General features: G+C 42.7%; 1 protein-coding gene across 1 annotated transcript in view; it reads left to right on the top strand.

Annotated features, from left to right (window-relative positions):
• Nucleotides 1-24870, top strand: part of CGRRF1 (cell growth regulator with ring finger domain 1) — a 130106-nt gene that overhangs the window by 83423 nt on the left and 21813 nt on the right. The window contains exons 4-5 of the mRNA XM_078659836.1: nucleotides 1492-1639; nucleotides 15478-15585. Of these exons, the coding sequence (XP_078515962.1) occupies nucleotides 1492-1639; nucleotides 15478-15585 (256 nt within the window). The remainder of the gene's footprint in view (nucleotides 1-1491; nucleotides 1640-15477; nucleotides 15586-24870) is intronic.

Here is a 24870-nt window from a genome sequence, read left to right on the forward strand (position 1 = left end):
ACTTGAAAATATGATGGTTTCTCATGGCTAACATCTAATATATGTAACATCCTAGAAGAGTCTACAAGAATGCACATGGGTATAGTAGGAGCGATGAAGGTGGTCAATCTTAGGTAATCTGAATTGGAGTAAGGACTGGTTTGATCTGTGAAATACTATTCCACACATGTTCAAAGCATTCTGTACAGTGAATCCACTTACCTTACGGAGTAATGTACCCATAATACCTCACTACGCTGTGTCTACTTAGGATTTTCACTTTAGTTTCCCAAAAAATGGGCAAGACGAGATAGAGATGGCCTCCTTTCGGCAAATTTTGTGGGACCGTACGTACATCAAACAATTTGGAAAAAGGTCTGGGACACAATAAGGCGGTTTTGGGATTATTGATATGCTTGACCTTGTTAGTGTAAGATTGCCTCAGTTGGAGGGCATGATGCAGATCCACTGGGGCTTGTGCTATGGTGCCATAGCCTTTGGCAGGTGTTCGCAATGGAGAAAATGTCTCATGACTTGATGGGCATGGAACTCAAATTTAGAAGCCGCTGATTACTATCAGAATGAGGCTCAAACTCCTGTTTTTCTAAAGCCTGTGTAGCTGTTCTCATAATTTGCTGTTTGTGACTCAAAAGGAATAGTTGATGTCTTTTGACAAGCCTCCTCTGGGAACTACTCGTGCGTCACGAGCACAAATTGAATGAATTTTTAGATGCTCTGTTCTCAAATAGGAATGGCCTCTCCACCCAGCTCTTAAATAAAATGAATACAAATTATAGAAATCCATCACTCTGGTTTTCTGTTGTTCTTTGTTTGAGTTTTCAAAATAAAGGAGGCTGGAAAGCAAGTCAGTCATTATTTTCTTTTATGGCATCCACTGTTTTTGAACCATGATTATTATGTTTGACTAGTTTTTGCAATATTACATGGAACGTTTTCACAGTATGAATATATAATGATCTAGGTAATGCAAAGTATTTCAAGTCCGCTCTTTTGTACTGTCGATTTAGGAGCCTGAGTGTGACTCAAGTTAAGTATGTTGGTGCCCTGGAGAGTCGTTCTTATGGTCAAGAGCATTCCTTTGGCCATGGATATGTGTCTGCAAAGCAGTATCCTAAATGGATTAATCAGCTACACAGATTCAGTTACGGATCACCTCTGGTGCACCGCCAAATATTAAAGGTCCTTGAGAACAGGCCTCCAATGATCAAAGCACCTCGCCTGCGTTAATAAGCAAACGTGATTTTTGGCAAATTGGGATTTGCAGATGTGGTGTACCTTCCAAATGTGATGAATTCTTCTTCTCTGTCCTTACTAAACAGGGATTCTTTTTCAACATGGAGATAGAACCAGCCCCTCTTTATAATGCAAACTGCATCTGGTTTATACTTCGTCATGCTCTTATGTTTTTGATGGATGTGTAAAATGGACTGTTGTAGATAACAATATAGATCATTGTATCCATAATTATTGTTTCCTTCACATTATTAAAAGTGTTGGGTTAAACAGCAAAGAAGATAAATTGTGTCAGCTACCGGAAGATAAGGACATTGATGATTTTGGTACTGTGCCTAGAACCCGCTATCCACTGGTTGCCTTGTTAACATTAGCAAATGAAGATGACCGAGAGGTGTATGACATTGTAAGTAAATTTAAAGTTATGAAAAGTAAAAGTTACTGTACAGTCGTCTATGAAATGTATGTCAATGTCTCACAGGCTCAATATCTGTCTATATCTGAGCTTTTTTATCTGATTATTATGTGTTGATCATGATTCATAATGAGGAATATGTTATCTTAAATATATGAAAGCATGAGATAAATGCATTTAATACTCAAAGAAAGCCAAATGGAAAATAACATTTGTGGGTAACTACGTTTTCTGTACACTTGATTTTATTCATGACCACATATACGATTATCAGTGTAATAACATCAGAAATTATACTAGGAATATTTTCAGGATGATTCATATTAACTTGGGCAAAACTTCATACTAAGTGTGTATTTTTGTAACTTTTTTAATGTGGCTCCTTTTTTTCAAGTATATGTTTACATTTGTTCTTTTATATCTGTATCACCAGGGGCTACTTTAGGACTTAGAATAACATCTCAAAATAATCACAACCCTCCCAACCTGCAGTAGAGGGAAAACTCTCTCTGTCTATGCAGAACTAAAACATTAGAAATTATAATGGGTAGTGGTATTAATAATACCCTTTTCCTTGCCTGACCATAAATACTCCCGCCCAAGTAGACAAAGTAAAAAAAAAAAAACTTTAGCTTCATGGTTGGCATATATGTTTTCCTTAGGTAAAGGTGTTGTTGAGAGGCTCATACTACCGAAGATCAAAGAAAGGACGGAAGTCCTGTTTCTGAATTCTGATTATCTGATGGAGCTAGCGAGATCAGCATTTAAACACTGATTTCTACAAATAGTTCATAAATCCTTTTTATACTTCCAGATAGTCTGAGTAAGTCCTCCCTTAGTAATGATTTGTAAGCAATGTCAAGTATAAAGTCTAACTTGCATATTCAAATATTGAAAAAGGTGCTCCAAGAATACCAGAAAGTGAAGGCACAGGTCGCATGTGTTGTGAACAAAGGAGCATTAGATGAATATTAACTTATGAAAGGTAATAATCTCTTGGCTACCATAAGCGCAACAGTTGGATGGGGCTAATGAGGCCACCCTTTATTTATCCCAAAATATAAAATATATGCTGGCAGTTCAAAAGCAAAGGTTTTTTGATATTTCGAACCCTCATGGAAAATTTTTAAGTAATTTTATTAACTTTTTTAATTTACAGACCAAGGAAAGAAGGTCTTACTTTGGTTTTGCGAGACCCAGCCAACAAAACAGTAGTGCAATTGGTTGTAGGCCTATTCAATAACACTCTTTAGCTGTAACAAGTGATCACAATGAAAAAAGGCTTTGATATTTCAAATCTTTTTTTAATTTTCTGATTACAGTCACAAGAAATGCACAATAAAGATACACAAACTAACTGCCATGCAGGGCAAGAATACCAACAAAGCAAAGTACAATTCCAAAATCTACCCGTGAACCAGATTTCCATTGAAGCAATTAATGAGATATAATACAAATGAGGGGGAAAGAAAAACAAATCACAACCATTGAAAGAGCTGGAGGGAAAAGGAAAAGGAAGCACGCACTTGTAAGAGCGAAGTTGGCATGATAGAACACCCAAACAAAAGAAAAAAAATTAAAGACCTCCTATCCGAAACCTACTATAATGCGGGTCAATATTGTATGGGGTCGAAGTCTGGGGAACCTCAAGGGAAAGGGGATTGGGAACAGAGCATAGCAATCTACATGGAAAATGAAATTGAATGTGATCTTCTGTAGGCACCTGGGGTGTATGGTGGAGTACAGCATATCAATATTTAAGGAAAATCCCCATATCTCTTGAAATATCTGCAATTGGTCATTTAGCTTATAAATGTAGTGGTCAAAACGTGCCATATCATACATGTTATCCAACCAGTTCTGAAAAGTGGGTATTAGTGTTGTTTTCCAAAGTTTCATAATCACCAATTTAGCCCCCCTAATTGACAATAGCTCCCGGAGGGTAACCCGAAAGACTGAGTCTTGCAGCCTGGCAAACTAGTGCTTCCACGTGGGAATCAAGGGGTCCACCCCAGTGGATAACCAACTCAATTGCATTACACACATTCAATGAGCTATCTCCATTGTCTACGTAGTAACAATGGAGACAGCATGCCAAATGTCAGAGGTGCACATGATTAGGTCTAACCGTGTGTGTTGCAACTTTGTTCATATTTGCAGCACAAGTGTTATGGAGTTTTAAATTGGACAGGGCAACATTTTACTGATAATCTTAAAATAATACTCTCATCTTTTTCGTACCAGACCTCTGCCGCAGCTCTTCCGATTGAGCATAGGAAGTAAATTCTTCCTTTTTAGGTCTCGGCCTAGCGTACACTGCGCAGCAGTGTTGCGCAGCTGAGATTTTATGTTTTTCCTAGAGTGGGGCTTGAACCCGCCCCTCTTCTCCATTGGCTGGCTTCCTAAACGGAGGCCAGCCATTAGAGGAGAGGGGCGTCACTCCGTTCAAGCCCCGTCTTTTTGGGATAGAGGTGTGTGTTTTTGCTGTTCTTTCTCTCCCTGACGTCATCGGGAGAGAGCAGCCCCTCATCACGCTGCCTGCACGCCCAAGTCAGTTCTCTGATTGGTGTTCCTCATTAACCAATCAGAGTGCCGACTTGGGCGTGCAGGCAGCGTGAGCATTTACAGATTTTTTTTTTTAAGAGAACAACCTGCCCTTTTGTAAGGTATATCGCTCTGTTTACCTCATTCTGTTTCTGATCGCGCTCTACGGCATGCCTCTTTCAGCCCTTTGACTCGGGAAAGAAGGATTCTTCTCCCCCCTCTATAACGTCGTCTTAGTGCCTGCCTTGCTAGGAATCGTTCGTAGTACTCTCGGTGTCTTGTCCCCCCTGCCCCTCTATTTTACCCATAAGTTCAAATTGGGTATTTGTTGTTCCTCGACGAGACCTTACCTCGGTATCGCAGCGTCCTTCTTCCACCGTTTAGAAAGTGAGAGTCCTATCCCGCTACACCATTTTATGCGTGTGTCTGATTCTAAATTATACGCAAAACCCGCGAGATTACGTTACAGTGTCGATGTGTCTCTACCCCTTACTGCGCATGTCCCCCGGCCATGCCCGACCGCTGCCGTAAGAAGTAGAGAAGCTGCCGAGTCCTCCGGTGAGTGCTTGCTCCCCTGCCCCCTCGCTGTGCTTTCTCCCCTGCCCCCTCACTGTGCTTGCTCCCCTGCCCCTGCCCCCTCGTTCGCTGTGCTTGCTCTCCTGCCCCTGCCCCCTCGCTGTGCTTGCCCCCAGCCCCCTCGTTCGTTGTGCTTGCTCTCCTGCCCCCCCTCGCTTGTTGTGCTTGCTCTCCTGCCCCCTCGTTCGTTGTGCTTGCTCTCCTGCCCCTGCCCCCTCGTTCGTTGTGCTTGCTCTCCTGCCCCTGCCCCCTGGCTGGTTGTGCTTGCTCTCCTGCCCCTGCCCCCTCGTTTGTTGTGCTTGCTCTCCTGCCCCTGCCCCCTCGTTTGTTGTGCTTGCTCTCCTGCCTCTGCCCCCTCGTTCGTTGTGCTTGCTCTCCTGCCTCCCCCCTCGCTTGTTGTGCTTGCTCTCCTGCCTCCCCCCTCGCTTGTTGTGCTTGCTCTCCTGCCCCCCCTCGTTGCTTGTGCTTGCTCTCCTGCCCCTGCCCCCTCGTTGCTTGTGCTTGCTCTCCTGCCCCTGCCCCCTCTTGCTCTCCGGCCCCTGCCCCCTCGTTGCTTGTGCTTGCTTTCCTGCCCCTGCCCCCTCGTTGCTTGTGCTTGCTTTCCTGCCCCTGCCCCCTCGTTGATTGTGCTTGCTTTCCTGCCCCTGCCCCTTCGTTGATTGTGCTTGCTCTCCTGCCCCTGCCCCCTCGTTGCTTGTGCTTGCTCCCCTGCCCCCTCGCTGTGCCTGCTCCCCTGCCCCTTCGCTGTTCTTGCTCCCCTGCCCCCTCGTTCGTTGTGCTTGCTCTCCTGCTCCTGCCCCCTCGTTGCTTGTGCTTGCTCTCCTGCCCCTGTCCCCTCATTGCTTGTGCTTGCTCTCCTGCCCCTGCCCCCTCTTGCTCTCCTGCCCCCTGCCCCCTCGTTGCTTGTGCTTGCTTTCCTGCCCCTGCCCCCTCGTTGATTGTGCTTGCTTTCCTGCCCCTGCCCCTTCGTTGCTTGTGCTTGCTCTCCTGCCCCTGTCCCCTCATTGCTTGTGCATGCTCCCCTGCCCCCGCCCCCTCATTGGTTGTGCTTGCTCTCCTGCCCTGCTACTGGCATTGTAAATGACAATGCCATTTATTTATGTTTTAAAAACAAAAACATAAATAAAAATAATGTCATGAGCAATGCCAATAGCTTTAACTTTAAGAATGCCGAGACCATTGCATTGTAAATGCTTGTTACTCCTGCTTGCACGTCATCAGCAGGGGGTAGCGGTCTAGTTCGCCGCACCTCCAGCTCTAAAAAAAAAAACAGATGACGGGCCGGGCACGCAGTGGAAGTGCCAAAGGCATGCCTGTCCAGTGGCGTAACATAAATTGAGGGGACCCCCCGGCAAGGTACTCGGAGGGCCCCCCTCCGGACTCTTATCAGGAGCTCTCTGGCCGAAGTGCTGTGCTAAGGAGGCCCCCTGGATCTTGGGCCCCCCTGCACCACGGTGTCTGTGGGGGCCTGTGTTACGCCCCTGTGTCTGTCTACGCACGTTCGTGCCTGACTGTCGCCAGGAGCCGGGACCCCTACTCCTATGTCTTCTAAGGTCAGTCAGTTTAGAATTGCTTACTCCCCAAAACACTCCTTGATATGCGTGAAAGCAGCCCACTCTTAACATCGACTGATCAAAGCTGTGCTAATTGCTTCCCCCAAATTTTAAAGGGTCCTCTGAGTTGCCCTGCATGTGGATACTGGATGTGGATTTTCCCCTAACAATCATTAGAAAGGAGCCTTGCTGTACCGCAACCCTCCCCCCCCCCCCCCCCCCCCCCCCCCCCCACGGCCGAAAAAAGACTTTAGCCACCATCTTATTGAGAGCATTGTTACTCGCGTGCTGTCAACCCAAAATGTCCTACTATTAGGAGATTTGATTATCATTTTGACGATTCCATGGACGCAGATGCGTCCCAGCTAATAGCCGATTTAAAGTCTTTGGGGCTTTTTAAAAAGAAATTGTCTCCCCCACTTGCTCAGCTGGTCACACCCTGGACTTGATTTTTACAAACTCTAAAGAATTACATTGTGAGTTGCTCCTCCACCTTGACTTCATGCTTTGATCGGTTTCCAGATTGCCAACATGGGAAAACTTTGAGCTGAGACTACCAGACAACAAAGAAACAAGACATTGGCACCATGTCTCCTTGGATTCCTTTGCTGTTTTGTTCCCCCTACTATCGGAAAACACTCTGAAGTCAACAACGTGCTAGCAGACCTTTAGTCTACTATGAAGCCAGCCTTTGATAACATTGCGCCGCTAAGAAATCGGTAGAATACCTCACTGCGTCCCTTCGCACCTCAGTATAACACAGAGCTAAAAGCTGAGACAGCTCTTTGTAAGAAATTAGAAAGACTATAGCGACGCAACTAGGATTCAGATGATAAAGCAGCCTTTAAGAAGTCACTCTCTGCGTACCATCGTAATATCAAAAAGGCTTGCAAAATCTTTTTTTCTAATCAAATTGCTCTTGCTGATAATCCCTCGCAGAATTTGTTTCAAATTCTCAAAAATGTTACTCACCCCTCAGCCTGTTCACAACCATTACATGCCACTCAGGAATTATACAATTCTTTGGCAGACTATTTTGAAGAGACGATCAGGCTGATTTATCAGAATTTTACAAGTAAGCTGCTTCATTTTATTGAAGTTCTAACCGACACCCCTTCTGATAGTTCTAGGGGTTGCAGATTGGACAATTCTAAACCCCTTACTTTGGAGCAAGTGCAACTGGGGCTTTTAATGGGTGAAATCTGGCTCTGCTGTGGACCCTACCCAAAGAGGTTTGTTGCTCTTGTGGCCAGCCAAATTGCCCCCACAGTAAGGGCTCTATTCAACCTGTTCATCACATTAGGATAACTCCCTTCAACCTGGAAAACGGCGCAGATTATACCCTTTAAAAAGAAGAAGAATTTAGATCACTCTGTTCTTTCAAATTACAGGCCCGAATCACTACTTGCGTGGTTGGGCAAGCTGCTGGAAGGTCAAATTAATAAACAAGTGACTAATTATCTTGAATGAATAAAATCCTAGATTTTTCTCAGGTTTTAGAGCGGAGCATGGCATTGAAGCAGCCTTGGTGGCAGTGACCGATTCAGTCAGGTGCTCACTGGACGAAGGCACGCCCACCATGCTTGTGCTCTGACACCTGTCAGCAGCATTTGATACTGTGACCCACACTAAGTTATTACAAAGATTACAAGAGATCGGGATGTATGAGTCCTCATTGGCATTGTTCCAGACTGGGAAAGTCTAAAACCAAGCCCAGGATGGTCTACAAGGGAGTCCCGCAAGGATCATGTCTGAGCCCTACTTTATTTACGCATTTATGTGGCACCCTTGGAGAAAGTCATCAGAAAATATGAATTTGATATTGTATCATTTGTAGACGATACTCAGCTGGTCTTGACTTTAGAGGAAGAATTTGCCAAAGCAAAGTATTGCTTGTTGACACGTATTATATTAAGGAGATTGTCAAATGGATGGCAGATAACTTCCTACAGTTTAACCCACTGCCCCTATCGCTAACAAGGTAGTTAAAAATCTGGGGATCAAGTAAGATCAGGAACTTAAAATGAAAGAGCAAGTCCTTTCTACTACAGGCAGCTGAAGAGGGAGTAGTTCACAAGGAAGAGGTAAACAAAAATTGTAAACATCCTCTTTCTATGCCTTGGGCCATACTACTGTACTCCTTCACACAAGAAACACTGCCGACACCGGTATCCTAGCCCACCGGCTCTCCAAGGGCGCTTGCGACCCCGGCAGCTGCCCAGGGCGATTCGCAGAGGGCGGGCCGCGGGCCGCGACTGACAGGCGCAAGCAGACCATAACTATGCTCTCAGGGAGGTGACCTCCGGCACTCTCTACCCTCCCCCCCCCCTCCTCCCCACCTGCGCAAATCTGCCTAACTGCCTGCCACAATGCATCAACCAGGCAATCACCCCTCCCGCTGCAGTAATGTGCGACACAGTGTACTACAGTTCTACACCCCGAGTTGTTCAGGTTCATATTAATACTGGCATATCACCACCCCTATGATATAGTGCTAGCAGAGAAAGCAACCCGTGTACACCAAAGGCTGCCTCGCGTGGGTGCTGATACTACCTCACCACTCACCCCTTAGACCCATCATCGATTCTGAGGCTACACTAGATATAGACCACGATGTTACCCACTCTCATGCCAAGAAGTATAATGAATGTGAGATATATCGTGTCTACCAATGCCATTGTTAATAATGTGATGTACATGAATACAGAAAATGCCAATAAAAAAATATATTTTTAAAAAGTCCTTTCTACTACGGGCACCTGTTTCCACATACTACGTTTACTCAAGATTGCATTTCCATTTCTTCCACTATCGGCCAGGAAGGCCTCAGTACAAGCTCTGGTTGTGCGCCGACTGGTTCACGGCAATGCACTATCTGCATCTGCCAATGAGTCCTTATTGTCGAAAATGCAAGACATGCAAAACACAGCTGCCTGGCCGATTTTCAATCTGCCGCTCAGAACGGCCTCTGCTTCACTCTTAAAATCTCTAAGGATAACTTTTAAACTGTGCTGTTTAACCTACAAAGCCCAGTTGAATATCTATGTCAGAAGCTCAAACGATATTATCTCGCTAGAAGTCTGCGCTCCAGTTGGAAATAAATACTGTCGGTCCTGCGCATTCGTCGATCTAGATGTGGTGGAAGGTCTTTTTCTTATTTGGCCCCCACCCTCTGGAACAAATTGCCACTCTCTGTTAGAAACTTTCCAGACTATCACACATTCATGAAAGCACTAAAAATGGCATTGGTTTAGACCTGGTCTCTTTCCAGCTTTACTGTATTGTCGCTGCACCAAGATACCCCAGTTGGGGTGAATTGTGTGCGTTGTTATCAAGTCATATTCATTCATTCATTCATTCACCTAACATCAAGGTCATAGGGTACAGAGTGACAGTTATAGTGCATATAGTAAGGGGGGGAAGAATCTATCAAGTTTGACGTCTAACATTCTTTTATAGTCTCTAAACAGTATCACAGTATTCCTGCCACGTCACCAAGCAGATGAAAAGGGATGACTGAAAGGCCAGTTGATCAGTGATGTGGGAAAAGATACTTCCCAAAAGAAGGAGGAGCTCATCTAATTTACCCTTTACAAGGGTGAAACTACCATCTGGGTCAGTGAGGGCATTCTCTGCCGCAATATGAACTTCATTGCACTCCCGAACAGTGGCCTCCATGGCCAAAGCTGAATAGGTAGTAGAGAATATTTGCCCTCTTCACCTAAATGTAATTTTAGTGCTTTCAGCGTCATTCAGTTGGACCTCATGCAAGAAGAAAGGGTCCATGCAGCCTGGGCTAAATCGCATATCACTTACTGGGGGGTGTCCTTACCACATTGAGTCAGAAGTGGCCAAACATTGAGGTAGCCACTGGTGGAATGACTTGTGAGAGACATTAAATGTGTGTGCCCTTCCATTAAAATGCCCATGTGTGGGTGCGTGTACCATTTGTGTGCGTTGACATATCCTTAATAGGGTATTTAACTGCTTCTTTAAAAGATTAAACCCAAACCCTCCTGGGCAGATGATAAACAAATGACTGTCCAAACATTGAAAGAAGAGATGATAAAACAAGACAAGTATTCTGGAAAAAGGTTTAATTTTGGTAGAGTGGTAGGGTAGTAGACCAGGCAACAGATGAGAGTTCCTGGATAGATCAGTGAACAGTGCAGTGCCTAGCAAAGACCAAGGAAAAAATCTCATAAAAAAAATTAGAAGGTGCCAAATCCCGTAAGACTGTAATCAAGTGTTCAGCATGGTATAAACACTTACCCTCGCCAAAAGCAGCAGGGTCATTTGAGCCAGACATACTTTATACCCTATTTGGTGTAAAGAACAAAATAGGACCAATAAGGGTAGCCCTGCTCAAGTGAGTAGACGTGGAGAATCATACAGAAAATAAAAACGAACCTAACTCCACTGCCAAATTGGTATTGGTTTTCATTGTTTCTCCAAGGTGGCAATGCCTGGCTAATCTATTCACGGATCTGTGTTTCTTTCAGTCATGGCCATTCTGAGGAAGGGAACTACTGACAGGACTGCTGCTCCTCAACAGAAAACCTTCAGTAGTTTGAGGGATGCCATCCAGTGGGAGATTGATCTGTGCTGCTTACCTTTCCTGGACCCAGACAGTAATGCTTGGTAGAGGGTGCTGCTATCACCACCTCCTGCAGAAGCTCGAACTCTACCATGAGTGGTGCTTTAACAGTCTTTGGATTAGCTGAGCCCAAAGAGGCAATGAGTTATGGGAGGAAACCTCAAGCTGCTGAAGCAGGAGCTTTGGCCCATGTCTTTGATCAGGGCTACCTTTCCGGCTGACAAACACCATGGAGTGAAGAGAGACTGATAAATATTAAGCAGATGGAAAGTGCAACCAGTCCTTTACTAGCTACCTCTGCAGGGCCAAGGACTGATAATGTGACAGGAGGCAGCAAAAGAGAAAAAAATATTAGTGCTCAACAGGAATTAGCTATTTGATGATTTTACCTTAATGGGCCTAAGTGGATGACAAAGATATATTTTAAGTCAGTTTAAGTAAGCTGATCTCAAGTAGGTAACACTCTATTTGACAGAAACTCCTCAGTCCCACCTTTGTTTCTGTACAGAGGCGAAGATAAGTTACTTGTTCACTCTCACATGCTTACTGGGAATCGCTGAGTTCCCAGAGGGCAGCACCCACCTGTAGTAGTTGGTCCTCTCTCTGAGACCCAGAACTATAATATTCTAACCCTGGGCAATCTTGGCCATAGCCTGCTCTCAGTAATGGACTGTTCTCTATCCTCTGTTCCGGGAAGCTTTCATCTTCAACTCCCAGCTTTGTATGACAACTCCCAGAACTGCCTCACAGCTCAACATTCTCATATCTTCGCACACAAGCACCATCAGAATGCTCACATTCTAAATAGTCACATATTCTCAGTACTTTGTCAACTAAGCGTACAATTCTGGAAAATGTAGCATCCTTTTACATAATTGTTTTTTTATTACATGTTATTGATTTTATATGATTCTGATACACCAGACGTTTACATACTTGTGCAAAATAGTGGATGTTCGATTGGCTGAACCAACGAATAAGACATTGCAAGTTATTGGAATTAAGTACAAGAACAACCTCCCCTTATTTCCAGCCAACTCTTGACATTATAGTTTTCGACGTGCAGCTCCCTCTCCCTGTGACGCCAGTTCAGGCTTTTGCTGCAAAAGTCAGAATTTCATCATTCAGGGAATGGCGAGGATTTTCAACTTCTGAAGGATGGTGCCCCACCAGGTCACCCATATTTTTCATGTTTGAGAGGTCAGCACCCAGTTTAGTAAAGGGGAATTTCCATGCTCATACAGCAATCCAGCCGAGTTTTCCACGGTTTCAAGGACGGAGGGGTGTTCTCTTTCCAGGCCCTGGTGATGTCACTCTTCTCTATCACCAGTCCCAACCACAACAATATGGTACGGTATCTGTCGGCGTCTATTTCCTCTGTAATGTGGAGACGGCCAAGCGTAGGATCTTGGGGCAACGCTCAACCCAGACCCCGGGCCAGGCACGACAACACTTCCCCCTGCCAGAAATAGAGTGTCCAGATTGTATGGAGAAAATCGCCTGGTTCTGATAAGCAAAGCAGGTAAGTCGGTGTGGTCACCACCCCCACTTTCCATAGTCTCTCCCAAGCCTAGTAAAGTCTGTGTAGGTATTTACTCTGTATTAGACGGAACTGCAAGGTAGTCACGTTCTTGTGGGGATGGTGCAAATCTCCCTTCAGTCTTCGGCAGTAAGTTGCCCCAAGTCTCGCGCCCATGCTTCTCTAAGCAGTCAAAAGAGCCAGGTGTTGGACTGTTGACCACTAACGATCGATATACCTGTGAGATTTTGTGGTTCGTCCGTGCGCGCATGTGTATTTTGGCATATTGCAGACTATGCCCAGTATGTCAATGAGCCGTTTGATGTATTGGATGATGGCGTGTCGTAGTTGCAGGTACCAGAAGAATTTTGAGCGATTTAGGTCATAGTCCGCCCGCAGCTCTAGGAAGGGTTTCACTGTGAAGCACAACAGAACATTTCCCAGCTTGAAGATGCCTAGGGCATCCCAGAATTTGAAGCCATCTAAGGCCACAATCTGCATAGCAAGGTCCTGTGCCACAGTGGGGTTTCTTTTGTAAGACGTCCTGCCCTCCTAAGGGCTCATTGGGTCTCCCTACAAATTTTCGTAGTTTTACGGAGGTTTTCAGGTTGTGGGGGCTCCTCGTATACAGGTGCAAGAGGGGGATCTCTTGCATCACCTATCTTTCTGTGGCAAAGGCTGGGCCAGCCATGTTTTTAAACCACCATTTGTTTATGACCATGAGAGCGATGCCCTCTTATTCGATAATATGTCCGGAGTTATAATGCCTCTATCATAAGAGGATTTATAACATTTGGAGAGGGCTCCTTTTACAAGTCTGATTACTTTCTCTCTGCATCCTAAGTGAATGATGGGGTGAGCATTGATAATCTGTTTGCAGTGCAAATGTGATATGAGCACAAAAGGCCCAGGTGGCAGGACCACGGTCCTCTTATTTAAGACACAATGAGCTAGCTACCAAAGCTATGTGTCTTTAAACTGAGCTTTCAAATGGGACGGGTTCTGCAGGTGTGCTGACACCTGATGTATGTATCTGAATGTTCTTGTGATAAGGACAGATATACCTTATCCTGGACTTCTAGTGGGGGTGGTTGCATCGTGGCTTCATGAACTGCTTACGAGCAGTGCTAAGTGCCCCTGTAAACCAGAACCTAGCACTTCATTATCCTTTCTTGCCTTCCCCTTCTTTTTTCCTCCATCTACTGCCATATTATCACTTTCTATTTACCTGCTCTCTTGTGGACAGTCAAATTCTTCCTTTCTCTCACTATCTTTTTATCTCCATGTGCGTAGCCTGAGTCATCTGCATTCAATCAATTCTAAATCTTACGCCTTGTGTGCTAGCTGTCTCTTATTCATTACCCATTGGAGTACCGTGTTTTTAACACACTTTCTTTGTTTCAGTGGTGTTCTGGTCCTGCTTCTCTCTTTTGGATCACCCACTGTCACTCTTTTTCAGTTCCTGCGCTCCAAGTTTCCCTATTCTTTCACCTTATCTTTTGTTCATTAGTTCGTATATACCCTGACTTTCCCCACATTGTTTCCCCTCACTAGTATATCTTAGAAGTTACTGCTCTTGCTGCTCTACCCTGGGTCCCTTCTTGCTCAGTTCACATCTTTGACTCTTTCATACTCCACAGTTCTTCCTATTTCCACTGTGTTTCTCTTCCTGCCATGTCTTTCGACTAAGCAGTTCCTATCCTCCATGTTTGCATTCTTATCTGCAATTGCTCTCCTCAAGTGTTATTTACTCCCAGCATCTCACCTCCTTTTCCCATTATCCTGTATATACTATTGCCTTTTCCTCACCTGCTTTCTCTTCTGTTACCAGTTCTGGTGCTTCAAGTGCTGGTAGTTATCCAGTCTTAAACAGGAAGAATCAGTAATCAGTAATCTAGCAGATCGTACAGTACAAAATAATCTATTGAAAACCTGCTAGCTGGTTGTATAGTATGTATCCAATTTCTTTCTGCTTTCAGCAATGCAAAGGGGGGTGGGGGGTGGGGGGGGGCAGTAGTCTGTCCTGGGGAAGAGGGCAGAGTAACAGTGTGTTCATGATTGACCGACGCAGTGAATCTATGCAAACCAGTTTCGCCCAAGTAGTCCGGTTGTTAAATCTTGGGTTCTACCTTCCTAGGTGAATTTGAGAAATATGAGTGAGAGAAGCTTCTTTGTCTGAGGCTGACTGTTCTCACCACTTCTTCCTTTGAAACCACACACTGTGAAGCATTTAGCACCAGAGGCTGTTAGTTTATTATGGCCTAAGAAGTGCTGCTGACAATTTCCTGACTTGGCTTTGAAGCTTACAGTTGAATGCGAATTGTGTTTAACCTTTGTTAAGCATTAGAGTATAGATTTTTTGTGAACCTACATAATTCCCCGCTAAGGCTTACTTTGGGACATATGTTTATGATTTTCATATAGGTACTTAGTTTTTAGGGATTCAGAAAAAATCCCTTTACTTGCACATGACGGTTTAGAAAAATTATTGATTTGGAAATGTATGACTAATACAATACAGCAGATATTCTGGTGTGAAAAATCTTTACATTTTGTATTCAGTTAATGTGTTTGGGGAACTTTTCTACACTAACTTTCATACTTATTCTGCACACGCCTGAAAAGATTGCCAATAGAAACCTAATAGGAGCAGAAAATCTGGCAAATGTAAGCAAGTGGGATTTAAAATGTGAAACTTCCTCAGTTCCTGTTTCCCTGGATCAGGATTAGGAGATTCCGACTTCAAATCCAGTGTTTTACTGTCACAATTGTAACATCGACCACAAAAAATCTGGTGAGGCAAGCGCTTTTTAAGATTCTACAAACCTTCAAGCAGCGTATTATGCATAAAAGTCTCTACTAAAAGACATTGTGTTAAAGTTGTTAAAAAAAATAATAAACTTGATGAGTGCGGTTAATATGGTAAGTGTGCTCCAATCTCAGCAAGGTAACCTCTAAAGAGCTACTGCAAACTGTGCATTTGTCCTCCACAGATAATCCCTGTATTCAAAGCTTTTTTAAATGTTCATCTTTTTTTTAGATTTCAATGGTTTCAGTAATTCATATACCAGACAAAAGATACAAACTCCCTTGCAGGATACTTCATCAGTATCTACTAACAGAACAATGTCAATTTTTCGACCTTCAGGTGAGATGTTGTCGTTTATTTTAGAAACGTTTTTATTCAGAAAGCAAAAGTATTTGTTTAAGTGATACTTAAATGTGTGAATTTTGATGTTATTGCATCTGTGCCAGTAGAGTGAATATTTATCTTTTCTGAATACCAACGTATTCAATACCAAGCATTTGCAAAGCAATAGGTCTCACATTTGCGAGAGTTGAAGATATTGGCATTGTAAATGACAATGCTTTTTAATTATGTGTTTTGAAAACCTGCAAGCTTTGTGTTAACAAACACTTTGTACCTATAATCCTTGCTTACGAGAAGCAAGACTGGCAGTAACTGCACCTGTTTTACTGACAGCCTTGCTTCTCGTAAGCAAGGACTATAAGTACAAAGTGCGTGTCTACACACCTCTTGCAGGTTTACAAAATACATAAATAAAAAGCATTGTCATTTACAATGCCAATAGCTCAAATACGAGACCTATTGCATTGCAAATGCTTGTTGAACTCTGAGGGCGATAGTGAGGGAATCTCTGGCGGAAGTTGTCATTTTGGGGCGCCAACCAACATTGTCGCACTGGGCGCCACCAGCGCTAAAGTCGCCCCAGGACAAAGACAGTAGGCTTCTGTGCGGAGACACATTAGATTTGGCAATCTGTGTTTAATATGACACTTAACGCTACAATTCAGCCTATTATAAAGTGCCCAATTTTGGAAGACAATGACATTAAGGGCATGTGCTTAAACATGGTTTGCCCAGAATCATACAAAGATTAAAGACTCATATCTCCTGTGTCAGGAGGCGGCAATTTACCCACTTATCTAAATCTAGGTTGAAGCACTGTTTGTCTAGTCAGGAGACATGAGATTCTGTCAATTTCAAAATCGGTCATACATCTTGAAAATTATTTAATGGCTGGATATTACTGAAGAGACTCTGATCCGTCAATGCACTTGATTTTTTTCATTTAGGGGATGAGCTACCTCACTTTGTGCTTTAGGAAGCAAATGTACTTAATAAGGTAGAGGAACTTCAAGGTAATTGGCAATATCTATTGTATAAAGTAGTAGAAAGTTTGAAGTTGATTTAGAAAGCTTTTTCACGATTTAAACTAGTGTAAATTGAAAAAAAGTGCAGTTGAAACTAGTGCAAATTCACAAAATAAATTATTTCTTGTACAAAACGTATGCTGAGGAGAATTGTGCACATGCATATGCATCTGCCCCTGCACAACATCGTACTTGTGGTGAATGAAAGCATGTTGAAGTATACATCAACACACACTCATTCACAGAGTGATGCACACCTTCTATGCTCCCCGTTGCATTATGAGAGTCCTAACCTGCCTCGGGATTAACAGCAATGCATGCCTTAAAAATCCTAGTACATTAATGTTCATGCAAGAGAAAGGCGATGAATTACAGGATTGAATTCCCATTCCTAATGTAACGGTAGACATTTGGTGCCAGCTGCTCGAATATCGGAGAACCCCACCAGTGCACTTAACAAAGACTGCAATTCCTGATCAGTTAATTTAATTTACTACCAAGAAATTGAAAAAAATGCATGTTTTTTTTCTGGACACACAATACTAAACCTAATAACTAATAATTTCACTGTACTAACCACTAATCCTGTTAATTGCCGTAAAGCACATTAACACCTCCCTTGCGGTACTTTTGTGCTATTTAAATGCAATTACAATACAGAGCAATACAATGTTTTGGCTACAGGCATGAAGCTATGTCACATCTAAATGTTATGGAAATTATGTAAATTATTTTACTTACGAAAATTACGTAAGCATTGATATTTAAGAAAATTACGTAAGAGTTGTAAGACTTGATTTCCTTACACATAAAGAAACCAATGCTGTTTCTGTTACTTTTACTCCTGCAACTTGCGTTGTGCTGCGTACTGACAGAGAAGAAGACTGCCTTTGAAAATACAGTGTGCCAGTGAGGATGATGGTGCAGAGGAACGCGGTTATTAACAGTGTCTCCGAAGGCAGTTATTTTTGTCGGGGCCTCTCAGGAGCCAACCTCTTGTGAATGCAAGCTCATTCATCCTGCATCTCACTGTCCTGCCATTTCCTGCAGACAGAGGGAGAAGGTAACACCACATGTTTTGAGGGGTGAACGCAGGAAAACCCCAGCATCAGAGTTATTGGCATTATCAATACCAATGTTTTTTACCGAGCCATGTTGCAGGGTGCTGTACCTTATGTGGCCGAAAGAGGTCCCAAAACATGTCTAGTTAAAACACATTGTCATTGATAATGCCAATAACTCCAAGTCCAACAAATGCTACACCTATTGCTTTTACAATAGCTTGCATGTGACCCCGTGCCCTGCATATCGTCATATTTGAATATTTACCAGCAGCACCTCGCATGCTTAGATTTTTAAGCAGATCATGTTGATGCCTTGCTGGTTCGTTTCAGAGGAAGGAAGGAAGGAAGTGTTGAGCTTCCTGAGGTGTTTCCTGCTGGAAGCAGCTGTCCTTATCTGTGCCCTTAGTTTCCTCGCTACGATATGCCAAATTAGCATTGCCCTTTAGGGAATCCGATGTTTCAATTTCTAGTTACACTGAAGTTCACCTCCTTTATAGTTCTTTCTGTAGGTTTTTCAGTCCCACATGTTTTGCCAGCCGTACAGTACAACCAGCCTGGGGGGCAGTATTTTGTTTAATTTGCATACCCATAGTGCACCTGCCCTGCAATTGTTGTAATGCTGGTATTTTTCCATGTCCAAATGTTTCTTTTAAGAAGAAGGCGTAAGTAATGTTAAAGGGTAGCTACCACAAGCATGATACCCACAGATATCTAGTATGGAATGGCCACCCTTAGTAAGTCATTTTTCGAAATATATACTTTATATACCTCCTCGTACAACGTTATGTTCGTGGTTGCTTCCTCCTATGTTCGTGGTTACTTCCTCCGCAGCACACAGGACAAAGAAGGTTACCTTAAGGTATTGAGTTCCACGCAATATGTTAGCTCAGCTGCCATTGCCAAAGCCGAATTAAATAAAGTGCTTGCCGACTAATAAAGGAGACAGTGTACACCGCAAGTAAAAGATCCAGTCCTGTTGTGAGGTCACAAAAGGAGGGACAAAGAAGCCTCATTATCAATCAGAACCATGGACAATGACACCAGCCAATGAAAAATATGGGCGGGGCTTTCACACCACTTGTAAAATATACCCTACGACAGCATGCCTCGCGAAGCGAGCAGCGCATGTGCTGCAACACTAGGCTCGACCTAAAAAGTGAGCAAGTAACCATGGTTGTTGTTCGCATCGCAATCAAGATCAGCAGATGCATTACATTAAATAAATAATAGACAATGTAAGCATGACCTCATATTTGGTAGTTACTTAAAGCCATTGTAATTGATATTGCAATATTGAATTCCTTAGTTCTGCATTTATCAAACAATATTCATAAGACATCATATCAAATTTTATGGACTCATCATTTTAGGCTGACAATATCAAGGTATACTTGTATACAAACTATAACTATGTCATCTGAATGCTAAGCTCCTACTGCACATTTGTAATATACATTTTGCACATCAGAAATGTGTCACATGGGCACAAAAAAAACCCATAAGTCAGTCAGTAAGAAAACTTTATTTGATTGGTTACAATCATAAAAGTGTACCCTATACATAAAATTGTTATTAAAATATAGCCAGAATCATATTAGAAACATGGTATAAATACATATCATAAAATACTCATTTTCCTTCATGTAAGATACAAATGTCTTTCATCTTCCTCCGAATCCGCCAAGGAATTCCAAGCCGTACCATTACCTTTTACATGCACAGCATTATCTTACCCCAAGTGCTCATATAAAATAAAAGTTTTTTACTCTGTACACTTGAGGAACACCCTGACCTTACTCATAAATTTCCCAAGCACAAGCAATGTCTAGGTTCTTCACTTCAACTAGAAGGCTAACGGCATGCATCCTATTTCTGATCATATATTTTTTAAATATCGGGCATAAAATCTCTTTCCGAGAATCTAAAAACTTCGTACAATCTAGTAAAATATGCACAATATCGCAATGATTACCTAACGCACAAGTACAGGTACCATTACTATGCAACATAAAATTTTTGATCTCAATATTCCCATAGTAGTGGTTTATCCCCATTCGCACTTTTAGTACCTCCCGTCTTAGGAGGAAGCTCGGCAATCTGTTTAGGTAGGGGTACTGTTTATTAGATTCCCAAGCCAGAGTCATATGTGACACCGAAACTTTCCGCAAGAGGTACTCTCTATCATATGTGCGGGAGGTCTCAGCTCCCAGTATTCTTAATTCTTTCTTAGCTATGCCTGGGTGGCTCAGTTGCGGACATAATTTTAAACCCACCTCTCTATATGCTTCACTTAGTGCGTCTCTTGTCTGTTTCGGCCAGGTAGGTTCACTAGTAACAATTTCCCTTTTACACCCCTGGGAAATTTTTAAGTGCTCTTCAGACCCTAGGCGCTGCCAAAAGCGAATTAGTGCCATGCAGGCAGTTGCCGTCCAAGAGGTAATTCCCAACTCAAGTCTTGCAGCTTGTACCATGGAGGATTTTGGCAGTGAGAATAAGTTTTTTTGGGATATTTCCTTCTTCTTTGTCCCAGCCTTTTTCTCACTTAGGTTAAGCACTTCTGCCCCGTACAAAAATTGAGGAGGGACCATTGCTAAATAGGCTTTTATAACTGGCCTATCTGAGTTTTCTCCATAAACACTGCTAAATCTTTTTAGTCCCTTCAGAGGCAGATGCCCTCACTTTAAGTGCCTCCAAATGGGTAGACCATTTAAGGTTACTCATAAACCAGATTCCTAGGTATCTATATTCATTCACCCTTTCAAGCAAATTTGTGCCTGGACGCCAAGGGAACCGAGGTTTGTTCTTACCGAAGCATAACATTTTGGTCTTTTCCATGTTCACTATTAGCTTTTTATTTAGGCAATATTCATTGAACATGTTTAGTTTTCCCTGAAGACCTATCTGCATCAGGTCCATAATCACTAGATCGTCTGCGTATAGTAGACACGAGACATGATTACCACCCACTTTTGGGCTAGCCCCTTTTACTTCTCTTAATTTTGGGGGTAGGTCGGCCAAAAACAGGGAAAAAAGCAGAGGGGCAAGTACGCACCCCTGCCTCAAGCCATTTCCGATCTGTATCCTCCCAGATAGACAACCCTCCTCATCCAGGATTTTCTGGGCCCAGTTTTCCGTGTGTAAGGCTTTTATAATCGCCAGTAAGTCTCCATGTAGATTGTATCATTCCAGGGTTGACCATAGCTGCTCCCTGCTCACAAGATCGAAAGCCGCGCGGAAGTCCACAAAACAGCAGAATAGATTACCCCTCTGTTCTATCGACTGCCGCGCGATGGCCCAGAGAGAGAAACAGTGGTCCACCGTCGAGTGCCTTTCTTTGAACCCCCCCCTGTTCTGGGGGAACTATCTGGTTATCCTCTGCCCAGTCCTTTAGCAGGCCTAGGATTACTTTGGAGAATACCTTGTCCCCAATGTCGAGGAGATTCATTAGGCGGTAGTTTTTTGGGGAATTTACATCGCCTTTTTTGTGTATCGGTCTAACAATAGCCCCTTTCCAACTTTCTGGTTTTAAGCCTGTCTTTAATATCCCATGAAACATATTTGAAAAAAACTCAGACCACCAGGATTAGTTTTTATAATAATTGCTGGTAGGTTGTCTGGCTGGTAGGTTGTCTGGTAAGTCATTATTCATAAAAATGACTGGAATGTAGATGTATAAATGGGATCCTATTGGTACTACAAGGCAACCCTCTTTTCCTTGCATACGAAAGCATGGGACACACACCCAACACTTTATTTTTCATTGGCTGGTAAGTGAATGGAGGAAGAACGACCTGCTGAGGTCTGCACACCTCTTTTCTCTCTCCTCCCATTTGGCAGAGTTAACCCATTTCCTTGCATAAGCTTCAGCAGACCCTTCAACAGAATAAAGAGGTAGAAAAGTAACCACTGCATGAGCACTGATGGGTGAAGCTTTACAGACGCACAATAAACATGTGTCCCTGTTCTGTATTTGGCTTTTACCTGAGGTTTGCAGGGGATTCTGGGTAGGAAAACATTGGAGGGTCCGTGCAAGCCATACCTCGCTGGACTTCCCCACGTGTCTCATTTTCAGCAATGTGTCGATTTGGTAGCTTCCCAAGATGGGCGCCGAGCCCGGGGCCAAAAACCCAGGTGCCCACCCCCTGCAAAACCAAGTCATTTTATCATTGGTAATTTTGAAGTCTCCACAATATGTTTAGGGCCCTTGCCTGTTGCGGGTACGTGACCCACCCACACAAGTGAGGTACCATTTTTCTCGGAATAAGGGGTGGGTGGGTGGAATTTTGTGTATCCACGCAGATTACAGAACTTTCCACCACAGAAATGTGAGGAAAATGTGTGTTTTGTTTTTTTACAAACGTTTGAGGTTTGCAAGAGATTCTGGGTAACAGAACCTGGGGAGAGCCAGACAAGTCACCCCATCCTGGATTCCCCTGGGTATCTAGTTTTAAAATATTTATAGGTTTGCTAGGTTTCCCTCGGTGCCGTCAGAGCTAGGGTTCAAAATCGACGGCTAGGCACTTTGCGAAAAAAAGGGTCAGTTTTCACTGTAAAAATGTGGAGTGTCCACGTTGCGTTTTGGTCCGTTTCCTGTCGCGGGCACTAGGCCTACCCACGCAAGTGAAGTGCCATTTTTATCGGGAGAGTTGGGGGAATACAGAATTGTAGAGCAACTGTTATTACCTATTAACTTTTTATGCATTTCTGCTTTTCAAATGTAAGACAGACAATGTGTAAAAAAAGGAGTCACTTTGAAAAATGTCCTATCATTCACATGCTAGTATGGGTACCCACATTTTCGGAGATTTGCAAATAGCTACTGTTTCTCTGTTTGTTGACATTTCAGAAAAACATAGGTGTTTTCATACCAATTTTTCCCTGTTTATAATTTCCCAAATGAATTGCTATATACCTGGTACACAATAAACAAAATTGCAAGATGCTGCTCAGCTATTGGCTCTGGTTTGTAGGGTTCTTGGTGAACCTACAAGTCCTATATAACCCCACAACCAGAAGGGTCCAGCGGATGTAACGGTATATTGCTTTAAAACATCTGTCATTTTTAGAAGAATTTACAGTGAACACGGCACAAATGGCTGTTTTTTTTTTTTAACTCATTGAAAATCTTTCTTATTTTCAACTGTTAGATTCTATTAAAAAAAACCTTGACGGATCTACACAAATGACCCCTTGCTAAATTCAAAATTTAGTCTACGTTTCTGAAATGTATAGCTTTCCAGGATCCATTATTGCTTTCATACCCATTCCTACCAATAACTGGAAGGAGGTTGAAAGCACAAAAAATAGCAAAAATAGGCTTTGTCCCAGTAAAATGCCAAAACTGTGTATACATTTTTGGTTCTCTGAACAAAGTCTGTCAATCCCTGCAAGATGGGAAGATGGTGATTTCAGCGCAACAAACCCTTTGTTGATGCAGCACTTTTTACTCCGCTTAAAAAAAAAAATAAAGCTGTATTTTGGCTAAGATATCTGAAGTAATCATTTAAAAACTAAGCCTACCTATCAGAAAAATGCATTTCCCACAGATTAGTTTATCTTGCAATTTTTTTCACGTAGGGTGTCGGCATTATATTTTTACATGCAGTTATCGCTCACGGGAAGGAAACTGGTATTATATGGTGGGGAGGACCAAATTATGTGGTGGGATTGCCTAAATTATGCAGCAATAAAAGGCAAATTAAGCGGCATAAAAGCCACGTTGTGATGGTATGTCTTCAATATGTTGACATTTTTACAAATCTTAGTACTGGTCAAAAAGGACACCTCATTAGTACCAGTTTAACACCTAGATACAGGAATAAGCAACTGAAAGGTTGACAAGCCAACGTGCAAATGGCTTTCCACTGCAGAGCGATTTGTGTCACTGCAATTGTAGTACATTTTGACACGTTTGAGCTGAAACTATTTATTTTTATTTTTATGACGATTATTCAGCAGATGACGTTTTATGTGACAAATGAAGGAAATCCATAATTATGTGGAAAATGCAGCAGACGCTGAATTACATTATTCTAGTGTCCTTCCTTATGGTGAACTGCTCGACAGGGTATTAGTAAAAGTCACAAGCTGGCCCACACAGACATGTACAAAAAGATTAGCACAACCCACTAAGAAAGTACTTGTCAAGATTGGCTGTGTTCAGTCCGAGTGAAATACAGTCACCATTAGGTGATCCATCATGAATTACAAAACAAACAAATTACATCTTTGATCAATAGCATAGGAAAATTGAAAACAGGAAAAATAGCTGGCGAAAAGTAACAAAACAGAAGACTTGAATATCCTACCACCTGACACAAACATGTGTTTCGGGAAGTGGATTCATTTACACACGCAAATCCGCCCCTGGCTGAGCTGTCCTGGCATATCATTGAGTAACACAGATATCAAGAATGTTTAGTAGGCTCTCAGTCTTGAAAAGCGCCATGCTGAAGTTAAGTCCAGAATGAACATGATTAATTCAAGAATTTTAAATCGAAATATAATCATTAAATATTTGGAAAAACAGAAAAAGATAGACCCTTACATTTCGGTAAAAAGTCTGCTGGGTCTATAAATATTCATCAGTTATCTGTAAGTCAAACGCCAGCAAAATGATTACATTATATGTTATTGTTTTGTCTCCTGTCTACCCCACCTTCATTGTAGTCAGGATCTCATTTCTAATTATTTTTATGCACTAAGAAAACGAGTGAAGTTTAAACAGGGACTTCATTTTTGTTCTGTTTAAACTTCACACTTTGTACATTTTTCTTTTTTTTCTTTTTAGTTTTATATAGCGCAAAGTCAACACGAAGGTATCCGAGCGCTTTACATGAGCAACAGTTGTGTTACAGACTAACACATTCTCTTTGTTAGGCACAGGGAGATTAAGTAATTTCCCCAGAATCACAGGATGTTGAGCATCATGGCTGAGACTCCAACCCAGTTCCCCAGCTTCGAGGTTGACCGCTCTGGCTGTTAGGCCACCTCCTCTCCCCTGGTTACACTCTAACAATCTCTTATCTGGCATTTGCAGTCTGCGGGTGTCGGGCACATTGATCATCCTTTTTTTTCAGTGTGAAACTCTGCTATGATGCAGTAAGCGGGGTAGGGACGGATAGCTGCCAAGTTTCCTGGTTAATGCACGATGAGATTTTTTTTCCTTGAATTCTGGGACTTGTAGTCTTGGT

Source organism: Lissotriton helveticus, chromosome 9 (assembly GCF_964261635.1).
Source record: "Lissotriton helveticus chromosome 9, aLisHel1.1, whole genome shotgun sequence".
NCBI classification, from domain to species: Eukaryota; Metazoa; Chordata; class Amphibia; order Caudata; family Salamandridae; genus Lissotriton; species Lissotriton helveticus.